The following is a 21,422-nucleotide window of genomic DNA, read 5'->3' on the forward strand; positions in this document are numbered from 1 at the left end:
TTACAGCATCTTTTCACAAGCTATTGTAAAGTACTTGAATAACTTTGATTTTGATGATGTCAGTGCATTTATCTCCTATATTTGATGTTTAAAACAAGAATAATAATCTGTACACATAATTTGTAAAATAGTTCAGTGCACATTCTGCAAAATAAGATACTTTACCCGTAACACTGCCATGAATTTTTAAAGAGAATTTCCACGATTTTCACAGGGCCTTGCTTATCACCGCCCCCTCAAGAAACATAAAAAAAAAACATCTCCTTGGCAGTTTATTTTGAAAAGTCCTGCTTTCTCCATCCCTCATGTTAATTAGTCGATTATCGGCGGGGCCTGTGCTTGGCAGGAATGCTCGCTGTGTAATAGGATAAGGTAACCTTGCCTCCTAAATTACAGGCTATTATCATTATTATAAAGGTCATTATTTCATTGCAAAAAAAAAAAAAAAAAAAAAACAAAGTGCAAAACGTCCCATTTCTTGCAAGCTGCAAAAACACTGCAGCACAATTAGAGTTGGAGGGATTGAATTTCACATCTAAATATAAAAAAAAAAAACTGAAAGAAATGTATCTGTTAAGAAAATTGCTTTAATGTATGTGCTGTGGGAGGCTGCTTGTGTGCCTCTCTAGTCATCTGAACAGGGTTGAATAGTCATCCCAGTCTGGCAGTTGATTAGCTTATATTAGGATGTCTCTCTGATTGTCAGATCTGAGTGACAGGGTCGTCTTGTCTATAGCAGAAAGCACGCAGGGTCAGGGCTGCAGTGGGAGAGCCGCAATTGCAGTGCATTTTTAGCACTCTTTGTTTTGTTCAATCATGTACTGTTTATTTAAAGGGGCAGTCAAGTTTATTTTTCTCCTTTCTTTTTAGTGTATTTTTTTTTAAACCGTTCTCGCATAATTAACAATATAAACACAATAACATCAATGACGCGTGTGTGTGTGTGTGTGTGTGTGTATATATACACACACATACATACAGTAATGTTCAAAAGCTTGGAAACAACAAATGATTTACAGCAAGACTAAGGGGTGGGGATTGTATTGCCCATTTTTCCCTTTACTTACTAAGTATCTTACTATGCATGATTAAAAAATTGTCTACTCTGTATAATTATGCTAAATATTTTAATGAGCAAGACATCGTACAAGTAGAATGGTATCCCAAAATGTTCTCCCTTTCTAGGAAAGCAGTACAACTGGGAATGGGATGAATGCAAAAATATAACTGAGCGTTTTATGAAATGATTTTTCCTTGTAATTTCATTTTCTTGCTCTTTTAAAAATGTATTTTAGAAAATGGCAATAAACAAATAACAAGGTACCTTTTCCCTATGGTTAAAGTGTTCTTCTCTTGCATCTGTAAACTCTGTCTGCCTTCTGCAGATGCCATTTTCTGAGATGTAGTTGTCGGGTGACTTATGGATTGTATGCTGATAGTGTCTGTTTATTATGTCATATGCTCTGGGAACATGGTTAAAAGATACATTTTAATGTACTGTTTTTTATATAAAGTAACATTTTTTGTGTAATTTGTATTTTTTTTTTTATTTTAAATGCTTTACCAGGAAAATCCCATTGAGATGGACATCTTGTTACGATTGGTGTCTTGAGGATAACAGCATGGCGTATTTTTGAGACATTAGACACTACTAACAAACGAGCATGCATTTAAAATCATCAGTGTTATTGACGCAAAACAGAGGGTGGCAAAACTATTCTCGACTCTTAAGAAACATTGTAATTCCTGCACATTTTTAATTTAAGAAATACTTACTGTTAACTAGTTTAGCTTGAAAGTAATTAGCAGTTGGTCAGTACAAAATAAGTGATCACTTGGGGGGGGGGGGAGTAATTTCTCTAGTCACGAAGAATGGTGGGCATTGGTAGCACCTAACCTCAAAAAAGACACACGACCACCCCAGCTGTGGTGGGTGCTGTGTTTGATCTTGTATTGATTTGCGACTCATTCATCTTCTGAGCTGCATGTTTTTAGCGAACGTCGTGCAGATGTAAACGGGGAAATTAACAGGCAGGTGTAAGTAATGAATTTCCTTTGACTAGTAGTGATGGAAAAGGCATCTGTTACTGTATAACCCAAAGAGTTAAGCCATGGCAGCCACATGCTGTTAGTTGGCTGCTTGTCTGCTGCCTGCTACCAACATGTGCCCTTTGAAAATTATATGTTTATGTCTAGGAGTGTTTCCTGGAAATAAATGAATAAACAAATATGTTAATTGATTTAGTTCAGTTCAAACCCTGCTGTAATGATGCAATTTGTTAATTAAAAACAGGTTTGTATTGTGGGTTTTGGTAAGCAGGGATACAAATGTGTGCCCTGAAAGTGTAATTGGCAAATGTTTACTTACATGTCTAAATGAGCTTGAATTTCTGTTTTGCTCATTAGCGACATTGATATTGAAAATGTGCTGGACAGTGTCTCCCTTTCTGAGGAAGTCACAATTTCAGTTCTGTAAAATCTGATTTCTAATTAACCCTTTTTTGAGGAATGTTGTTTGTATGTTCTACTTTAATTTCGAACATGCAAATATTGTAATTAAGGCTGATATTTGACCACTGAAATTTGTAGCAAAAATCACAGAGCAGTCGGTAAATATGTTCAAGATCGCAGAGGAAGGGGGAATGGTGTGTGAAGTCACAGGGATGAAAATTCAACTACTGTATGTCTTTTTAAATACAATACACCTACCTAAAAGATGATACTAGTCTGTTTATACAAGTAGAGGAAAAGGAAAATTAATCTAAATATTTTTTTTAGATTTATTATGATTTTCACAACATCAATGTGAATCGAAGTAACAAACTGAATTCTGTAAATCGGTAAGCTTCACTGCGTATACAACTACAGACTAAAATGTACATTGAAGAAAACAATAAACCTCTTTTAAAATATGTTTGCATTGTGGCAGAGTAGCAGAGTATTTAGTTAAGGTGTCAGTGGCTACATTGCAAAAAGTAAGGCAGCTGAGCTAGTTCAACATCATTTGTGTAACTGAAAAAAAGCTTTTTTCTTTTTTCTTTCTTTTTTGGATAAGGTGGAATTTGAAGTAGATGATAAAGTTCAATGCTCTTAAAATCACAGACACCAACAAAGATCACGTAATCTGTGACACCTGTGACTTAATCCCATTATAGTACTTGTGTTGTAGAGATCATGGTTGCTGTCACTTCCTGTACATTTCGAATCCTAGGAGTGCCTCTCTGCCCAGCAAAGTAAGCACCAGGAGTGCGTGACAATACCGATATACCAGTATAGTGAGATATTCATCAGGCAATACAATAACTGGTATTTGAAAAACAGTACCGGTATTTTTGGTTAAACTGATTCAGGAAAATGTCTGCTGGAAAATGTTGGGTATTATCTCATGAGATAATGCGAGCTGTGCTAGCACAAAAGAAAACAAAACACAAAAGAAAATATGGCAATATCTTAATTTCTGCAAAGTAAAGTCACATGTGTGGAATCATTTCCTCATTAAAAAAAAAATCTGAAAAGGATGGCTGTGTAGCATCAAACATTGTTGTTTATGCAAGGCTGTACATTGAACTTGAGGTAACATTTAATAGGTAATGCAATCCCCCTTGATCAGTGGTGCCAGATTGATGGTGTTCGAGCCAAATTTGGATTGTTTGGAAAGCACCTAGTGGGTAAATGTTGTTTTTGGTGGTTTGGTTATTTTTTGGCTATTTTTATCATGCATGTTTTCTTCGATTCCTTTCTATTATGAGATAATCTCTAGTGCAGATTCACCACGATGCCCTGTATAATATCTCACATCTCTGTTTTTACGTTTATTTTTAAAGACTATCTGCTGATGGTTCTGAACAATTTAATTTTACACTATATTCTGACTATTCCTAGGAGGGCCGAGCGATAATATATATATATATATATATATATATATATATATATATATATATATATATATATATATATACAGTGCCTTGCAAAAGTATTCAGACCCCTGACCAATTCTCTCATATTACTGAATTACAAATGGTACATTGAAATTTCGTTCTGTTCGATATGTTATTTTAAAACACTTAAACTCAGAATCAGTTATTGTAAGGTGACATTGGTTTTATGTTGGGAAATATTTTTAAGAAAAATAAAAAAACTGAAATATCTTGCTTGCATAAGTATTCAACCCCCACACATTAATATTTGGTAGAGCCACTTTTCGCTGCAATAACAGCTTTAAGTCTTTTGGGGTAAGTATGTACCAGCTTTGCACACAGTGTCAGAGTGATTTTGGCCCATTCTTCTTGGCAGATTTGCTCCAGGTTGTTCAGGTTGGTTGGACGACGCTTGTGGACCGCAATTTTCAAATAGTGCCACAGATTCTCAATGGGATTGAGATCAGGACTTTGACTGGGCCACTGTAGGACATTCACCTTTTTGTTCTTGAGCCACTCCAGTGTTGCTTTGGCCTTGTGCTTGGGATCATTGTCCTGCTGAAAGGTGAATTTCCTCCCAAGCTTCAGTTTTTTTTAGCAGACTGAAGCAGATTCTCTTGCAGTATTTTCCTGTATTTTGCTCCATCCATTCTTCCTTCAATTGTAACAAGATGCCCAGTCCCTGCTGATGAGAAGCATCCCCACAGCATGATGCTGCCACCACCATACTTCACTGTAGGGATGGTGTGTCTTGTGGCATGGGCAGTGTTAGGTTTGCGCCACACATAGCGCTTTAAGTTTTGGCCAAAAAGCTCCATCTTAGTCTCCTCTGACCACAAAACCTTTTCCCACATCGCAGCTGGGTCACTCACATGCTTTCTGGCAAACTGCAGATGTGCTTTCAGATGGTACTTTTTGAGTAATGGCTTCTTTCTTGCCACCCTCCAATACAGGCCTGTGTTAGCAGAACTCTTGATATGGTTGACCGGTGCACAATTACTCCACTCCCAGTCCACTGAACTCTATAGCTCCTTCAAAGTGATTGTTGGCCTCTCTGTGGCTTCTCTCACAAGTCTCCTTTTTGTTTGAGCGCTGAGTTTTGAGGGATGGCCTTTTCTTGGCAGTGCCTGGGTGGTGTGATGCAGCTTCCGTTTCCTGATTATTAATCCAACTGTGCTCACTGGGATATCCAAACACTTGGATATTATTTTGTACCCTTTCCCTAATCTCTGCATTTGTATTACTTTAACTCTAACTTCTGTAGAATGCTCTTTGGTCTCCATTTTCCTTCATATTCACAGGCTTACCAATGATCCTTCAACAGTGGGGTTTTTATCCAGAAAATGTGACAGCAACTTTAATAGTTCACAGGTGGAGGCCAATGGTAAGGTAATTGTGTCCTCGTTAGGGCAATTTCTTTCATCGGTGCAAACTGGGAGCTTCCACAGCACAGGGGTTGAATACTTATGCAAGCAAGATATTTCAGTTTTTTATTTTTCTTAAAAATATTTCCCAACATAAAACCAATGTCACCTTACAATAATTGATTCTGAGTTTCAATGTTTAAAAATAAAATATCAAACAGAACGAAATTTCAATGTACCATTTGTAATTCGGTAATATGAGAGAATTGGTCAGGGGTTTGAATACTTTTGCAAGCCAGTGTGTGTGTGTGTGTGTGTGTGTGTGTGTGTGTGTGTGTGTGTGTATATATATATATATATATATATATATATATATATATATATATATATATATATATATATACTACACCATACATACACACACACACACACACATATATATATATATATATATATATATATATATATATATATATATATATATATATATATATATATATGTGTGTGTGTGTGTGTGTGTGTGTGTGTATATATATATATATATTATACACACACACACACACACAATCTTAAAAGCAAGATGAGTCATTTATTCCAAACCCGGGTCTCTGCACTGACCGAATATATAAAAAAGTTTTAAACCCGTGTTTATGGTCACAGTCTTAGGATGTACTTTTGAAAAACATGTTTAACATAAAATGAAAATAAATGTTATTTATAATAGCAATTTTAAAAAATTACATTTAAAATCAATGTTTTTAGATAATTTAATAGCTTTCAAGCCAGCACTGTTTTTCTATTTTTCAAATTGGGAGCACATGCACGTACTTCAGAGGAGCCAACAAAAATGAGTTACTGGGCATTTCATATGAGAGTTTAATTGATCAGGTTACATTCTAATACTTAAAATTTCACAAAAAATGAATAAAGACACAGTTTATATATGTAGATCAGTTTTATTAGCAAACAATCATTTGGCGTTGAATTCCAATATGTGTTGCAATATATCACAATATTGTCTTCAATATTACAATATAGTGTAATAGAGATCCTCAGTCCCAATACGCACCAACAGTAAGCACAAAGGGTCTCTAATAGGTGTCGATGGGGTTGTAGCATGTTAATCTACTTTAAGTTTTTTGTGTTAAAAATTCAACTGCATACCAAGGTGATAATGGAAAATAGTTCTGAGCAGAGAAACAGGAGGACATTGGGGTAAAAAAGCATAGGGACTACTACTCCATCAAAGACTACTACTGTATATCAGTTACAAAAAAATATAAAAATAAAGTAGCGTTGCCAGCAACTTTACGGCTTCCAGTAACAGTAACATTACCAACAATTTAGCAAATAGTGCAGAATGCCAGTACCAAACACTTGAGCAAATAGTGCAGAATGCATACATGGGTTACTATATGTGTTCCATAGTAACCAGGACCCTATGTGCACTCTATTAGGAGTTATAAGCCAGTTTTATATTTGACCTTTAGGAGAGATCAAAGGTCACGGGCAATGATATTTTTATAGAGCATACATGGGCTACTATATATGTTCCATAATAATCATGGACCTATCTTTACATGGAGTTATTAGCCAGTTTTTTAAGTTGATGATGTCATTCAAGGTGGCCGTCATCTTTTTTATTGTAGCAACTTCCCATGAACAATGTTTAAAGACAACCATACGCTCATGTGAGCCGTTGGGTTTGTTTCAATCGGACTAGCGGTTTGGGAGAAGAAGATCTTTGTAGTTTGTAATTATGACATCATGCAGCATGTGATTATGACATCATGCAGCATGTCCACCATACCACACAAGCTGTCAGCTTCTTATGAACACCAGTTAATCTGGGACTGTCCCTCAACAAGTGTATCAACTTTCAGCACTCTGCAATAAATTGTTTTCGAAAGACAGAATTTTTACTTTTAGGCTAAATGTTAATATGGTGACCAAACCATGTTATCTACAGCATAAGTTCAATTAACATCTACCAACTTCCCATAAGCATCTACCATCCTACCAAATTTTGTTAGTTTTCGATCAACTTTTGCTAAAAAGAGTATTAAGAGTAATCCCAGCAATAACAATAGGCTTCCCAGCCTATGGCCCTAAAAAATGCAATAAAATAACCTTGATTTGGTGGCCCATTCTGAAGCACTGTAATGCCCTTGGCATGCCATAACAACACATTGAGACACTGCCATCAATAGGGCTGTAACAATACTTTCTTTACATGATATATCATATTGTAATAGAGGTATGTATTGTTAATATTGTGTGTCAGTGAATTGCCCACCACCCTTCCACACTCCCCTTTATATATTTTTTGTCTTAAAAAATAGTGCCTCATTAAATGAGCATTTGATTTTATTATACATCGTATAATTAGCCCTTCAAGACCATCACCTGTAACCTGATACTGTACATATCGTGATACATATCATATTGTGACACATCATTACACCCCTAGCCATTAATGCAGGCTTCAGCTTTCCTGCTCCCAGACTGTGTACAGTATCCTTTCTCTCTGTCAGTAACTGTGGGGTCTGTTTTTAATTCCTATCCACACTGAAGGCTATTCTGAAATGGTGTTTTCCTGTCTGTCATTTTTAGTACATTTCCTTTAATGTGTTATTATTTTTATTTTATTTTATTGTGTTTACTTTGGCTGTGAAAGGCGCTATGTAAGTCCAAGATTACTACTTTTTGTTTTTTTGTTTTTTTTTAACAGTTAATCTTACCTAACCAAAAAGATGGTTCTTGGGAAAGCAGTAGTTTCTGTGTCGTTCTTCCAATTGGGTCCTTCTGTCTGTCTGTCTGTCAGTCCCCTTTCACAGGCTGATGGTCTTGGGTTGACAAGGCAGATTCATTAAAAGCTGAGCTAAACCATAATGAAAAAAAAAAAAACATTTAAGAACACCACTCACTCGATCTGTTGTGGGGTCGGGGTCCAATATAGATCAGCTATATATCGAGGGCCGTGATATAGTAAGAGACCCATAGAAAAACAAATAGGCTAATAACAAATACTGTACAACCACTCCCTTGTTTTGTTGGAGGTGTCAGGGTCCAGTATAAATCCTCTATGCAACCAGCTTTTTCTCATTTATTTTTGGATAAAAAGCAGAACACCATTAATTGTTTCTCACCAACTTCAGCTACAGCTAAGGAATACGCAGTTAGATAGTAAAATATGGGGAGCCAACTCCAGGACCGCGATATATCCAAATCGGCAGTCTAGCGAGGGGTGGGTGTACTTAAAGAAATGCAAATTTAACCCCTTAAGGTACACAAGTAATTGAGCGGTTGTTCAAGCAGTTTCTTCTCAAATTACATTTGAGAGTCACCCAATTACCATGAGGAAACTGACAACCTGTCAGTAAATTTTAAAACCCTGTTTTGTGCACCTCATTGCAGAAATAAGAAAGTTAGCATAATTTTTGTGGGACACATGTCCCCTTGTATGTTAAAGGTTTAAGACCAACTTTATTCTTTATTCTTCTTATGAATGTCCCAGTGAATTCTCTTAGTACCCTAACATATCAAATTATTGAGCGTTGGATTATGGATGATTGTTAAGTGCGTTTTTATTAATTTGACAAGATAAATTACTTAATAAAAACCCCTTTGTTAATAAACAAAGTAATACTAACAAAATGTAGCTCTATTCATCTTAAAACTAATGAGAAGTTTAGGCAAGTCTTCAGTGACTAATAATGCAATGCCCGTTAGAAAACCAGTTTTACATAAGAGAGTAATTGTGTGTCTGAGCTCTAATATTCTGGGTTCATACATTATTTCTCATTGGAGGTAAGGGGGGTTAGTACAAAAAGAACCCACAGAGCAAAGGACCCTTCCAGTATGTTTTCTCCTGACGTGATAACTGACTTATGTCACCCTCTTTCATTCCTTTCATTAGGTTGACATCCCGGACGTAGGTTTACTCAGCGCGGTGACGTGTTCTGCTTCTGTCACTGCACCTGGCTCGCTCCAGCCAATAACTAAGTAATTAATCGCGGGGGTAGTTAATGCGCAGCCCCGGGCCGAATCCATTTAAGAGGCCACTTTCAGCATTCTCTCGACATGCATCGTATTCACTCAGTCCTCAGTGGGCAACTCTAGTGCTTCAGACGTCAGCCCAGTAACTTTGTTCTGCCTGCTTGGAATGAGGGTGGGCGTGGAGATTGTTCAAAACCAATGTCGGAGCACTCTTGTCTAAAAGAAGGCTTGTCAAGTACTTTCAGGGGGAAGTTAATTATCTCCTTTGATAGTCAGCATGACTAGTTTATTTCAGTAGCATGTTTGCCTCTCAGGGAGCTCCTGAGCTGTTATATTTTTTTTGTTTTAATTTTCCTATGGCTGTCCCCTAAATCCAAATTTCAGAATAAGCTGACTGCGGCGTTTCAGCCTTTACTTTATTATAGGGGCATTCTGGGGTAAACCCTCACTTTTCCAGGCAGCTCAATTAAAAGTGACACAAGCACAATGTGTTCTCAAATAATCAGTTCAGTCCAACCAATTTATTTTCACACTCGCTGTTTACAATATGTACTTTTTCAGATTAAAACAGGTTTAAAAGGTAGTGCATGGCAAAAGGACATGAGTATTGCATCTCCAGCCATGCCCCACCCCTTTTTCACTGTATTTTTCACATGCCTCTTTATAGACGTGCATACTGATAAATCCTCTCCTGATCACTTGTTTTATCACCAGACTCCTCAATAATGCGATCCAAGTCATTACTTTATTACTATAACGTCTCAAAAACCTCTGCAAATGTCTGTGATAATCTTTGAGCGCTGGATGTTTGTGTCTGTGGTGCATGGGGCTATCTGCATTGCTCAGATAACCCCCCTTTTTTATTATATATTTTTTTATTTAGATCCTATCTGTCTCACTCAGCCATTGAAATGTTTTCTCTGCTTTTTCTGGAGAAAAAACAACTAGAGACCTGTGCTTTGTCTTTTTGATGGAAAATTGTAATGTCGGACAAGGTCCGACACCAGCAATGGCGGATTACAGTTTGAATGACCGTGGAATTTAAACAGCTAATTTGACATATACCAATCAAAAACAATCAAAACAAACTGGAAAACCCTCCTGTGACATCACTGGTTGGAGAATTCAGTGGGAGAAGTACATGACTTGTGAAGTAACTGATTTCTCTCATGCAAATTGTGTGGAAAATGTCACATTTAAACATGAGATTCAGAGTTTTGCAATTGTCACTGATGATTTGTACAATATCATTATAACAGATTAATGTCAATGTTACGGTTCATGTGTAAAATCAGTAAATCTACAGATTAAGTGGTAAGTGTGTAGATTTACCAGCTCAGCAGTCAAGGTATAAAATAACTAAGGAGATGGTAGTAAACAATCTATTTTACTTGCATCCATGATCACTGTCTGGCAACAACAATTCACAATACAAAATGATGTTTTGCCGACAAAATGACGTAGCACATTATGATTCTCACTGAAATGCAAAACATGCCTGCACTTAGGTTGTGCTTTTTTCGAAATTATTTTTTTTAAATTTATTATTACATTTATATAGCGCTTTTTATACAAAAGTATCACGAAGCACTGTACAGTACATAGCAGAAAAAAAGAACAAACCACAATTCAGTTGTATAGCATGTCACACATACAACTGCCAAAGTCAGACCATTTAAATAACAGTATACATATAATACAAAAGCAGCAATTTTTTGTTACATTAAAACCCACTAAACTAAGAATGCCATTTTATAAAAGTGTGTTTTTAGTGTTTACTTCAAAACTGTAACGGTCCCAGCTTCCCTGACGAACGAAGGCAGAGCAACTTCCGATAATGATGATTTTACCTCCCCAGTAGAGATGAACTGAAACCTATCAGAAAGATAAGATTTGAACCAGGATAGGACAAGGCTAGACAGTCCTACTGTGCTTTTGAGACGATTCAAACAATTCAATAGGGTGGAATGGTCGACAATGTCAAAGGCAGCACTTAGATCAATAATAGTTAATACTGATGGAAAGCCTGAGTCAGAGCTCATCAGCAGATCATTCACAACTCTGACAAGGGCCGTCTTGGTGCTATGTGCAGCTCGAAAACCAGACTGAAACTTCTCAAATATACCATTAAGAGTTAGAAATTTGTGTAATTGAATTGCAACAAATATCTATAGAACCTTATCTAAGAATGGTAGGTTGGAGATTGGCCTATAGTTATTGAGGACTTTAGGGTCCAAATTGTGTTTCTTAAGCATAGGCTTTACCACAGCGACCTTAAGATCTGAGGGAACTATACCAGAGGGAAGTGAACCATTTATAATTTTTAAAATGTGGCTATTATTAACACCTAGAACTTCTTTTAATTGTTTTGTAGGATTAGGATCAGGAGCGCATATAGAAGCTCTCATATGTTGAACTAGCTCTGTCAGTTTCTGTAAATTAATCAAAGAAAAAGCTCCCATAGTAGCTTTATTAGGTGTAGTTGGTAAAATTCTACCAGACCTCCTAAATAGAAGATGTCTCATTTCTGACGTCTAGTTTAAGAAATGTAAGAAGTCATTGCAGCTGTGAGAGGAGCCAATGTCAAGTGTAGGACTATTAGGGGAAGGATTTATCTAGGGTAGCAAAAATAAATCTAGGAATATTTTGATGCGTTTCAATTTAATTAGAGTAATGTGATGATCTAGCCAGGGCCATAGCCTTCCTATATTTGTCTGCTCCAGCTTCAGAGCTGGATTCTCAGAGCGTTCACTTTCAAAATGGCTAATGGCTCGCTGTGGTGGATGTGAGTGTATTTTAAACCTATTTTTTTGTTATTTATTTCTATGTTTGTCATTTTAAAGTTTTTTGAGAAAAAAAAATGATATTCCACTTTTTTTTTGTTATTTTGTTATATGATAAATACAATGGTGCTTGAGTGGGAAATGTTATCTTTTTAGCACTTGAGAAATAATTTTCCCATCCCCTTTTAAGAATGATTGATTGATTGAACTCTGAACCATTAGGCATTATTGATTGAATAATCAATAGAACTCTGAACCATTAAGAAGGGTTGATTGAACTCTGAACCATAAATATTGATTGATTGAGTGCAAACTCCATAAAAAGGGTACAGTAGCTGTTTTTTCTTATTTAGCAATGATATATTGTAACGGTGGGTCCCGAGGCGGGCTGGTGAAATGGGCGGGGCCGGCGCGCTGACTGCTTGTTAACAACCCAGAAGAGTGCAGCCTGCGGGTCAGGGGCGTGGTAATTATGTCACTCCTTTCCACACCTTTCAATCTATTAAGCACCAACATCAAAGCACCTGCATTGAATAGATGTGTCAAATGCAGTCATTTCTTGTTGTATAATTAGGGCTTCTGTTTTTCGTTTTTTTATTCATTTCATTTTTTGCTTAATTTTCATGTTTTATGTAATTTGTTTTTTCTGAGCTTTCGCTTGTTATATACTATGCAATTATTGATTTTTTATTTTTTTCTGTCACAATATGTATAACTACTGGTGCAATCAGCAGCCAAATTTCTTATTCGATTATCGTATTGCCATTTATTAACGATAATTGATGTGCACCGATGTTTTATTTATCAAGAATGGTCTTGATCAACACCAAAACGTTGATATATTTTTCCGAGGTCTCTGTGGGTCTTGGATTTGACATCATGGATTTTAAATAAGAAAGAACCTGATTTTTTAAATGATTCTTTGTGCTCCCTCAATTGTAAAATAAACAACAAACATTACTGTCTAAGTTCAGCTTATTTTTTATATAACATTGCCATATAATCCAAACACAACATATTTTGAAACAAAAGAAGTCAGTCGGTAAATTTAATATTGGCGTTCTTTTGAAATTATTACACTTAACGTAAAAGGTATATGATGTGTTCTTGTAACTTTTTTGTGCAAAAATATGCATAGACTCACCAGTAAAGCAACTCAACTCATTTTACACTGGGTATATCCAATGCGAATGTAGATGCCTAAAGTGCGTATCCTAGCAATGCACTGATGTTATTTATCTACCATAATAGTGCAAACCGGCAACAGGAGACTTCAAACTGGGTTTTAATTTGATGCATCAGTTTGCCAATATGTAATCAAAGCTTGGGAAATTTAAGGGCAGATAATCAATAATCGATGCATCGATTCATTGTTGCACCACTAATAATAAGTAGACACCCTGTGGAGTGCAGGATGTGCCCTATAGTCTGGGGATCGCAGGTTGGACTCCAGGCTACGTCACAGCTGACCGTGACCAGGAGTTCCTAGGGGGTGGTGCACAATTGGAGTGCTGCCTGGGTAGGGAGGGCTTAGGTCGGCAGGGGAATCCACAGCTCACCCCGCATCAGCGACCCTTGTGGCCGATAAGGTGCCTGTGGTTCTGCAGTGGAGCCGCCAGATCTGTGTTGTCCTCTGGCGCTATAGGTCTGGTGGCCTCGCTGTGGATCCGCAGTGCGAAAAATGACAGATTGGCAGGAGCACGTTTCGGAGGACATGTGCTCCAGCCTCCGTTCCCCGAGTCGGCTGGGGGGTTGCGAGTGGTGAGCCAAGGATACAGATAATAATTAGGCACACTAAAGGGGAGAAAACTGGGGTAAAAAAATTAGTAACTAGTCAGTACTTGCACACTTAAGTTGTACTTTCTTTCCTTTGTGTTTCTTGGTATTTTTTGACATTTCCCCAAGACTTGCTATTCTGTTTTAAATTCTCCCTATCTAGCCTAATATAGCTTTAAGTCCTTCTAATTGTAGTCTCGTTTTAAGTCTCGCAAGCAGAGTCTCCAATAGAAATGTAAGAATTTGCTGCCACTCGGTAGTGGGGTTGGATGCCGTACTGCACTGTTTCCCCACTGATTTTTTGTTTTTAAGGGAAAGTGGTAAAGTCAGTGTGAATTGAGTAGCCACCCACCCCTGCTCTATCCGTCTGTGTTTCTGCTGCCATGTAGTCATGTGATTAATTATTTTATTTATTTATTTTCCTCCAGTTCTACAGAGATTGATGACATGATTCGCAAATCAACAAACCTGCTACTGGCCCGAACTCTGAGCAACTGCTTGCAGAACGTCATCAAGAAGAGGAACGTGGGCTTGACTGAGGTACAGTGAGGGTTCGAAACACACACAGTCTCAGCAGGGAGGACCGACAGGAGGCTGCTTGTTTTGGGTCACCTGCTAATAAGTTGGTGCTGTGTAATAGACTCATCGCTGTCTATAACCAACAATTGAAAAGGCACAGAATGCTTGGGCATATAGTTGAAAGTGTAGAGTACCAATCAAAAGAGGTTATCATGAGCTTTTCAAACTGGTGCAACCATGCTTGATAGACTCAGAGCCAACATTCAACAAAAAGCAGCCAGGTAAATCCTATGGTTTAAAGGTATGAGCTGTTGCATTTAAGGTAGGCAACAGTTACATACTGGGATGAAAGATTTCAGTGTTATTTGTCCACAAATGAGGTTGACTTGTGCTTAGAAGCCATTATGGTTTTCTTATAGACAGTGTTTTTATACAGGCCCAGTACTGTATGTAATGAAACATTCTATGTTTCCATCATAAAAAAGATAGATTAAATGGTAAATGATAGATTCATGTTTAATCTCTACACCTGGTGGCCAGCTGCTGTCAGTATGGATTTCAAAGCTCTATTCTTTCAAGGCTATCAGTCAGCAACGAGCATTCATTACTATGTTCTTTATGTTTTCATTATATTTCTCTTTTTGTGACTTGTGAGCGTGATGGTTTCAAGAGGTCCATACCTCTCTTCCCCTACACATCATTGCAGGTGTTCTTTGTGTGTACTTTGCTTCTTACAGATTGAAACTGCTTACCTATCTGTGGATCAGAGCTTGCTTGTAATTGAGTGGGCAGTTAGATTTGATTACCTTGACAGGTATGCCTTGTGCAATGCAGGAATTGGCATTATATAATGAGAATGTGATGAGGCTCTGGACATTTTTCTAGCTGCTGTAGTTTAAATTTCGAGAACCTTTTCATTCTTCAATGCCCCCATGAAATAGATAATTAATTATTTTGTTGTACACATTTCAAGTCTTAGCTGAATTAGAGGTTTTTATTAAAGACCTACTGGTAAAGTTTGTTTTTATGATTGATTCCTGAAAAAATACACTGTCTACCGGACTAGGGGTGTGCAGATTGACATGGTGAACCATGATATTTTTCTTGACGGTACGATTATCGATACAGTGACCCCTGTATCGACACAGTTTTGTTTCTTATTTATTTATTTAAGTGACATTTGATCTGTTAACATAAACATGAGCATGCATTAATTCGTGTCTACACTAATAATTGGAGAATAGTATTTATTAGCATGCTCTTCAGCAGACTCAACTACCAATCACTGTGTTCAGGGTGTTTTTGTCAAGCCCGTCGGCAGCGGAGCGAAATGGAAGCCGAACGGAGGCGGCTTATTAATGTTGATAATCTCATCAGGGCGACGGCGACATTTGACCGGCTCTGGCTGGTTTAAAATCCAGTTTTTTTTTGTGAACCAGAACATGTAGATCTCTTAGTGTTCCTCCAAGAAAAAACTCTAAATATATAATATTTATATTTGTTTTAAAAAGATTCTGCATTTGGATAACTAATGCGCTATGACGTCAGTATGTAAGGGGAAGAAACACTTATCACATGTTTTTAATAAACTGAAGCGCGAGAATGACGGTAATAAGTAAACTAATAATAATAATGATAACAGTTTCATTGAATACAAATGCTTGTAAGCGCAGATAGGTGCCGGATTAACACCAGCAGAATATGGTAACCTCGCTTTCATGCAACAGCTTTGTTCTAAAGAAAAGTATTTTAAAGAATGAACAGGAAACGAAAGCAAAACAGGCTGTGAAGCTTATTTTACTAAACGTGCTTTACCAGTGTTATTGCAAACACTGGCACAAGCAAATGAGACAATTGTGTGATTTTTATGTTTCATGCTTCATTTACTGTATCGTGATATGTATCGTATCGTGACCCTTATATCGCGATGCGTATCGTGGACTAAGGAAGGCTTTTGAAAGGGTCCCCATAAAAATGATGTATGAGAATGTAATCACCGGTAAGGATTTGTCAATTTCAGTACATCCTATCTGGAGTGCAGATTTCATCCTCCGCATAGAAGACACAGTAAAAAGTAAACAAAACGACAACATATCTGTTCATGAATACAATCTTTGTTTTTTGGTGTGCACGGTATAGGAACACATTGTGGGTAGGGGAGGCAATGTGCGGCCAGTGGTTAAAGTCCAGGGCTGGTAACCAGAAGGTCACCGGTTCAGATCCCACCTTTACCACTGACTGACGCACTGTGTGACCCTGAGCAAGTCACTTGGCCTCCTTGTACTCCATCCTGCGGATGAGATGTTAAATCAATGTCCTATTGTAAGTGACTCTGCATATGATGCACAGTTCACAGCCTACTTCTGTAAAGCATTTTGTGATGGTGGTCCACTATGAAAAGGTACTAAATAAAAACAAAGATTTTATATTATGTTATGTTATGTTATTAGAATGCTCCAAAACTGCTGGCGATTACCTCTTTTTCTAATAGCACAGAGACACCCTACACATGATGTTTTAACGCATCTCCCTGCATGCTTTGACCTGCAGCTGGTCCAGATTATTATCAACACCACACATTTGGAGCAGTCGTGCCGTTACCTGGAGGAGTTCATAACAAACATAACCAACGTGCCGCCAGAGACCGTCCAAGCCACCAAGTTGTATGGCACCTCCACCTTCAAGGTAAGCCCACTGTCCTCACTCCGCTTGGTTTTTCTTTTAGTTACAATTTATTAATGATTGATCCTTTTATATGCGTAGTTGACCATGTCTCTTCTTTTGCACCTGGGACCATTTTGAGTCCCATGTTCCTCTTTCTTACCCAAAGTACTGAAAACCATAAGAGAAAGTGTACCTTACTTCTCGGTGTGTGCATGAGCAAGCAAGTGCTTGTGCGTGTATGTGTGTGTGTGTGTGTGTGTGTGTGTGTGTGTGTATACTGGGTTCTTATGTTTCTCTCTTTACCCATTGAAGGATGCTCGGCACGCTGCTGAGGAGGAAATCTACACCAACCTGAACCAGAAAATTGACCAGTTTCTGCAGCTGGCTGACTATGACTGGATGGCGGCACAGGGGAGAGGTGAAGCCAGCGACTACCTGAGTGACCTCATCGCTTTCCTGTGCAGCACCTTCACAGTTTTTACACACCTCCCTGTGAGTACCCACCTTGCCTGCTGCTCCCTGTCATAGAAAGTGGTGAGAATACGGAATGGGTTACCTATCTAGCCATGTCATTGATGCCGAATCACTGGGATCCTTTAAGACCCAATTTGAAAGTTTTAAGATCAATCAGCTATGAGGACGAGCACTGGTGGGCTGAACGGCCTCCTCTCGTTCATAAATTGTCTCATGTTTTTTCAAATCAACATATAAAAGTTATTTGAAACTTGTCTCCAGATGATTGTAGGACGAAGACAGCTTTGGAAACCAAAGTGCTTAATCAAAACCAAATTTATGCAGAAACAAATACATCTGAACATTGTCATCCCTTCAGCTTCCAGTACATTTCTCAGTGCTGTTGGTTCAAACACATTGGCCCTAAAGTTGTGCTGCATGGTTTTAATGTTGTATTTAATTCATTTTACAAGATTTTCCTTGGTTTGTGATGCTTGCATGCAGTCGGTGTGGTGTGTGTGTTTCTACTTATACAGAATTGAAAGTAGATAACGTAAGTGCGTTCTGTGTGCATTATATTGTCTAATGCACAGAATCCTGTGGTTGGCTATAAAGTTAAACAATTGGAACAGGACAGTCAATTGACTAAATATAAAATAAGGTTAAGTAAACTTATTCTGCAAAGTTTTTTGTATTTTTTTTATTAAATGTTTTGGATCTATAAAGCCAGTATATGAAATCCTCAACACATACTGAGATACTGCAGTGCCATTGCACACCGCAGACTCCCCCTGTCACTGTCAGACATGGGGCATTTTAATTGTTTTGTAATAATTGATCATTTCCGTACCTAAACTTGAAAAATAAACTTTGTGGGAACTGTGTACATGAGTTATCTCGATTATAGTATAGGGCAAGTTGTGGTGCGATCTTTCACTGGACTGCCATCGATAATATGTGGAGCTCCTAGATGGTAAAGGGGGATATATTACCCTTCCTCTTCAGTACTGTCTAGGCACACGCACGCACACCTCTTTGAAAATGTGCCTGATTACCATGCAGGAGGAGAGGTGTAGTCCTGCCCAATTTGTTCAATTAATTTAGACCAGCTACAAATGTTTGTTAACCCAGGAATAGAAAAGAGGCTCCCATTACACAACAGTTTGATCTATTCTTGGTTTTACTATGTTTAATAAGATGCTCTTGAGCTTGTTACCCATACACCTTGGCTAATCAAGCTTGTAGTACAATCCAGGTTAGGTATACAAGACTTACCTATCAAAAAAAATTAATTGAACTAGAGTTGAAAAGTGAAATGCTGTCAGGCGCATTCACCCCCCCCCCCCCCCCCCCCCCCCCCCCCCGCTGATGACAAACACAACTGTTGTGTTTACTGTTAACTAATAACGTCTCCCTTGGACACATACGTCAGTGCTTCAATCTGATTGTCAGCTTCACAAAGCAAGGAAGTTTTTCTCCTCCATTTCCCCTCTGACTACTCCTCCAGGCTCATTAGTCAGATAACGCTAATGGTACCAGCAGTGAGCCTCCATTTCAAAACCACAGTCGCAATTGGGTCAGGCTGGGGACAAAGGTCACTGAGGCCCTGAGTACTGGAATAATGCTGTACTTATCTTGGGGTGAAAATAGGTCATTACCTCCCTGATAATAAGCAAAAAAAACCACTTGATAACTAAGTTGTAATCTTCCAAAGATTATGGACAGTATTGCGCCATTTGTCTAAAGTAGGACTTCACCCTGACTTGACCTGAACAGTTCTCACTTTTTGTAGTTGAAAAGCTCACTGATACTTACAGGATGTGGTATATTTTACATGTTCTTTTTTTAAATTGTCCAGTAGTATATAATTATTTTTTCATGCATCACTTTTGTGTTATGTGGTTGTGAAGGTTACTGTTTATTCAGTTGTGATGAAACTTAATAGGAAATCTTTAGCACAGAAAATATGAGCATCTGGAGATTTAAAAAATAAATGTTTGTTAGCATACTGTCTCTCTATATGTCCATATGTCACAATCAAAGTTTGTACTTTTATCTAAAGAACCACTTGCAGAGTTATGATGAAACTTGGTTAGGACATTCTTTACCACAAGTTACTGAGATTATCAAAATATAGGGATGTACGAATGTTACTATTTAGTTTTCTGCATGATAGTCAACACACTTTGAGGTACCTTCACATCTGGTACACAGCTGTATTCTATGATTCTCTGTTAGCTGCTTTTTTTTAGGCTTCCAAGCCAAAGGCTGGGGAAGCCTGTTGTTGTTGTTGTTGTTGTTGTTGTTGTTGTTGTTGTTGTTGTTTTATTTTTATTTTTTTTCTGCCGAAAGTTTGTCACAGAGTTATGAAAACGCATACGTAGGTAGATGCCTATGGGCATAGTACCAGACTGGTGGTCTTTTGGTGAAAAAGTTCACAGTCTGGCCACAAGGCTAGATCTCGTGAAAATATTGGACAATTTTCAAAACTCTTATGGACAAAAACGACTTAAGATGGAGATCTGACAATGTCGGTATATAGTGCACGAGTGGCCTATAAAAAGAAAACGCTGAAACAAAATCAGTTGTACGGTTGGTTTGCCCGCTGCGTTGGATTTACTTAAGATATTCGAAGGTCTTCTTGTCTGAAACCGCAATGTTGATCGGCACCAAAATTGTCAAGTTTGCTCAGGACAAGGTCCTTTGTAAGTTTTGTAAAATCCCGGCTTTTTCGTTAAAAAACATTGATGCAGCGAGCAAAATAACAATTTCACGAGTGCTATATTTACATATATTAAAGTATAAATATAAATCCATACTACAATACACTAGACATGAAACTGAGTATGATAGTAGAGGGTAATGTGAAGTACTGTCGATTTCAAAATGGCATGTTTTGGTCACTTGGTTTGGCGGCCTTATTGATAATTGAAAAACTATTTTTATGACACATAACAAGAACAGTGTTGCACGGACGCTCTTCAATGTTGGTACAGTTGTGCGGCCCCTAATAAAGTAATAACCACTAAAATCGAAAGCAGATTGGTCACATGGTTTGGCAGCCATATTGGAATTAACGTTTAAATTTTATCTCCTAGGGCATGCTGATATGGTCAAAGTTATAATGGAACACATATAGGAAGACATATGTGCTCTATAAAAAAAAATGTCATCACCTGCGACCTTTGACCTCTCCAAAAGGTCAAACTAAAAACTGGCTCCTTGTGCCTCAGGAATCACAGATAGAATCATGGTTCATATGGAACACATATAGGAAGTTATATGTGCTCTATAAAAAATGTCATTACCTATGACCTTTGACCTCTGCTAAAGGTCAAAATGAACATTTCTGGTAAAAAAGACCTTAAGGAGCGCAGATACGGCAATCATTTCTATTAAACACGTATAGGAAGTCATATGTGCTCTATAAAAAAAATGTCATCACCCATAACCGTTGACCTCTGCTAAGGTCCCAAAACCCACAAATTGGCCTATAGCTCCTCAGGGAACGCAGTTAGGGTCATTGTTCTTATTGAACACATATAGGAAGTCGTACGTGCTCTATGAAAATTGATTACTTTCAAATGTTTGTTGTGATGCATCCATATAGATAGTAATGGATGGCAACAGATCAATGTTCTTAACTTCACCGTTACATTATGCACTATGAAGTAATCACTGAACCAGTAATTGTTTATAACAGTAACCTTTTACCATGTCAGCCTTGTTTCATCCATTGCTTTCAAAGTGCTTTATCAGCAATTATTTGTGATGATTGAAGAATGTTTTCTTTGGAAGCCTTTATAGTTGCTAGCAACTTTTTCTTTTTTTTTTTTTTAATATCAATGTCCGGAGAAATGCTTATCCAATTGTGATGATATATGGAGACATCTGTCCGTCTGTTTTTACTATATGTCAAACGTATACCTGCATGTGCAGGTTCATGT

At 37.7% G+C, this 21,422-nt stretch overlaps 1 protein-coding gene across 12 annotated transcripts in view; it reads left to right on the forward strand.

Annotated features, from left to right (window-relative positions):
* Positions 1–21,422, forward strand: part of exoc6b (exocyst complex component 6B) — a 210,895-nt gene that overhangs the window by 107,551 nt on the left and 81,922 nt on the right. For all 12 annotated transcript variants that reach the window (XR_005946780.1, XR_005946781.1, XR_005946782.1 and 9 more), the window contains exons 16-18: positions 14,268–14,379; positions 16,909–17,043; positions 17,335–17,514. Coding sequence is in view for 9 of the 12 variants with exons in the window: in XM_041218027.1 (XP_041073961.1) it covers positions 14,268–14,379; positions 16,909–17,043; positions 17,335–17,514 (427 nt within the window). In the remaining 3 variants the exon portion in view is untranslated. The remainder of the gene's footprint in view (positions 1–14,267; positions 14,380–16,908; positions 17,044–17,334; positions 17,515–21,422) is intronic.

The sequence above is a fragment of the Polyodon spathula genome, chromosome 2 (genome assembly GCF_017654505.1).
Source record: "Polyodon spathula isolate WHYD16114869_AA chromosome 2, ASM1765450v1, whole genome shotgun sequence".
Lineage (NCBI taxonomy): Eukaryota > Metazoa > Chordata > Actinopteri > Acipenseriformes > Polyodontidae > Polyodon > Polyodon spathula.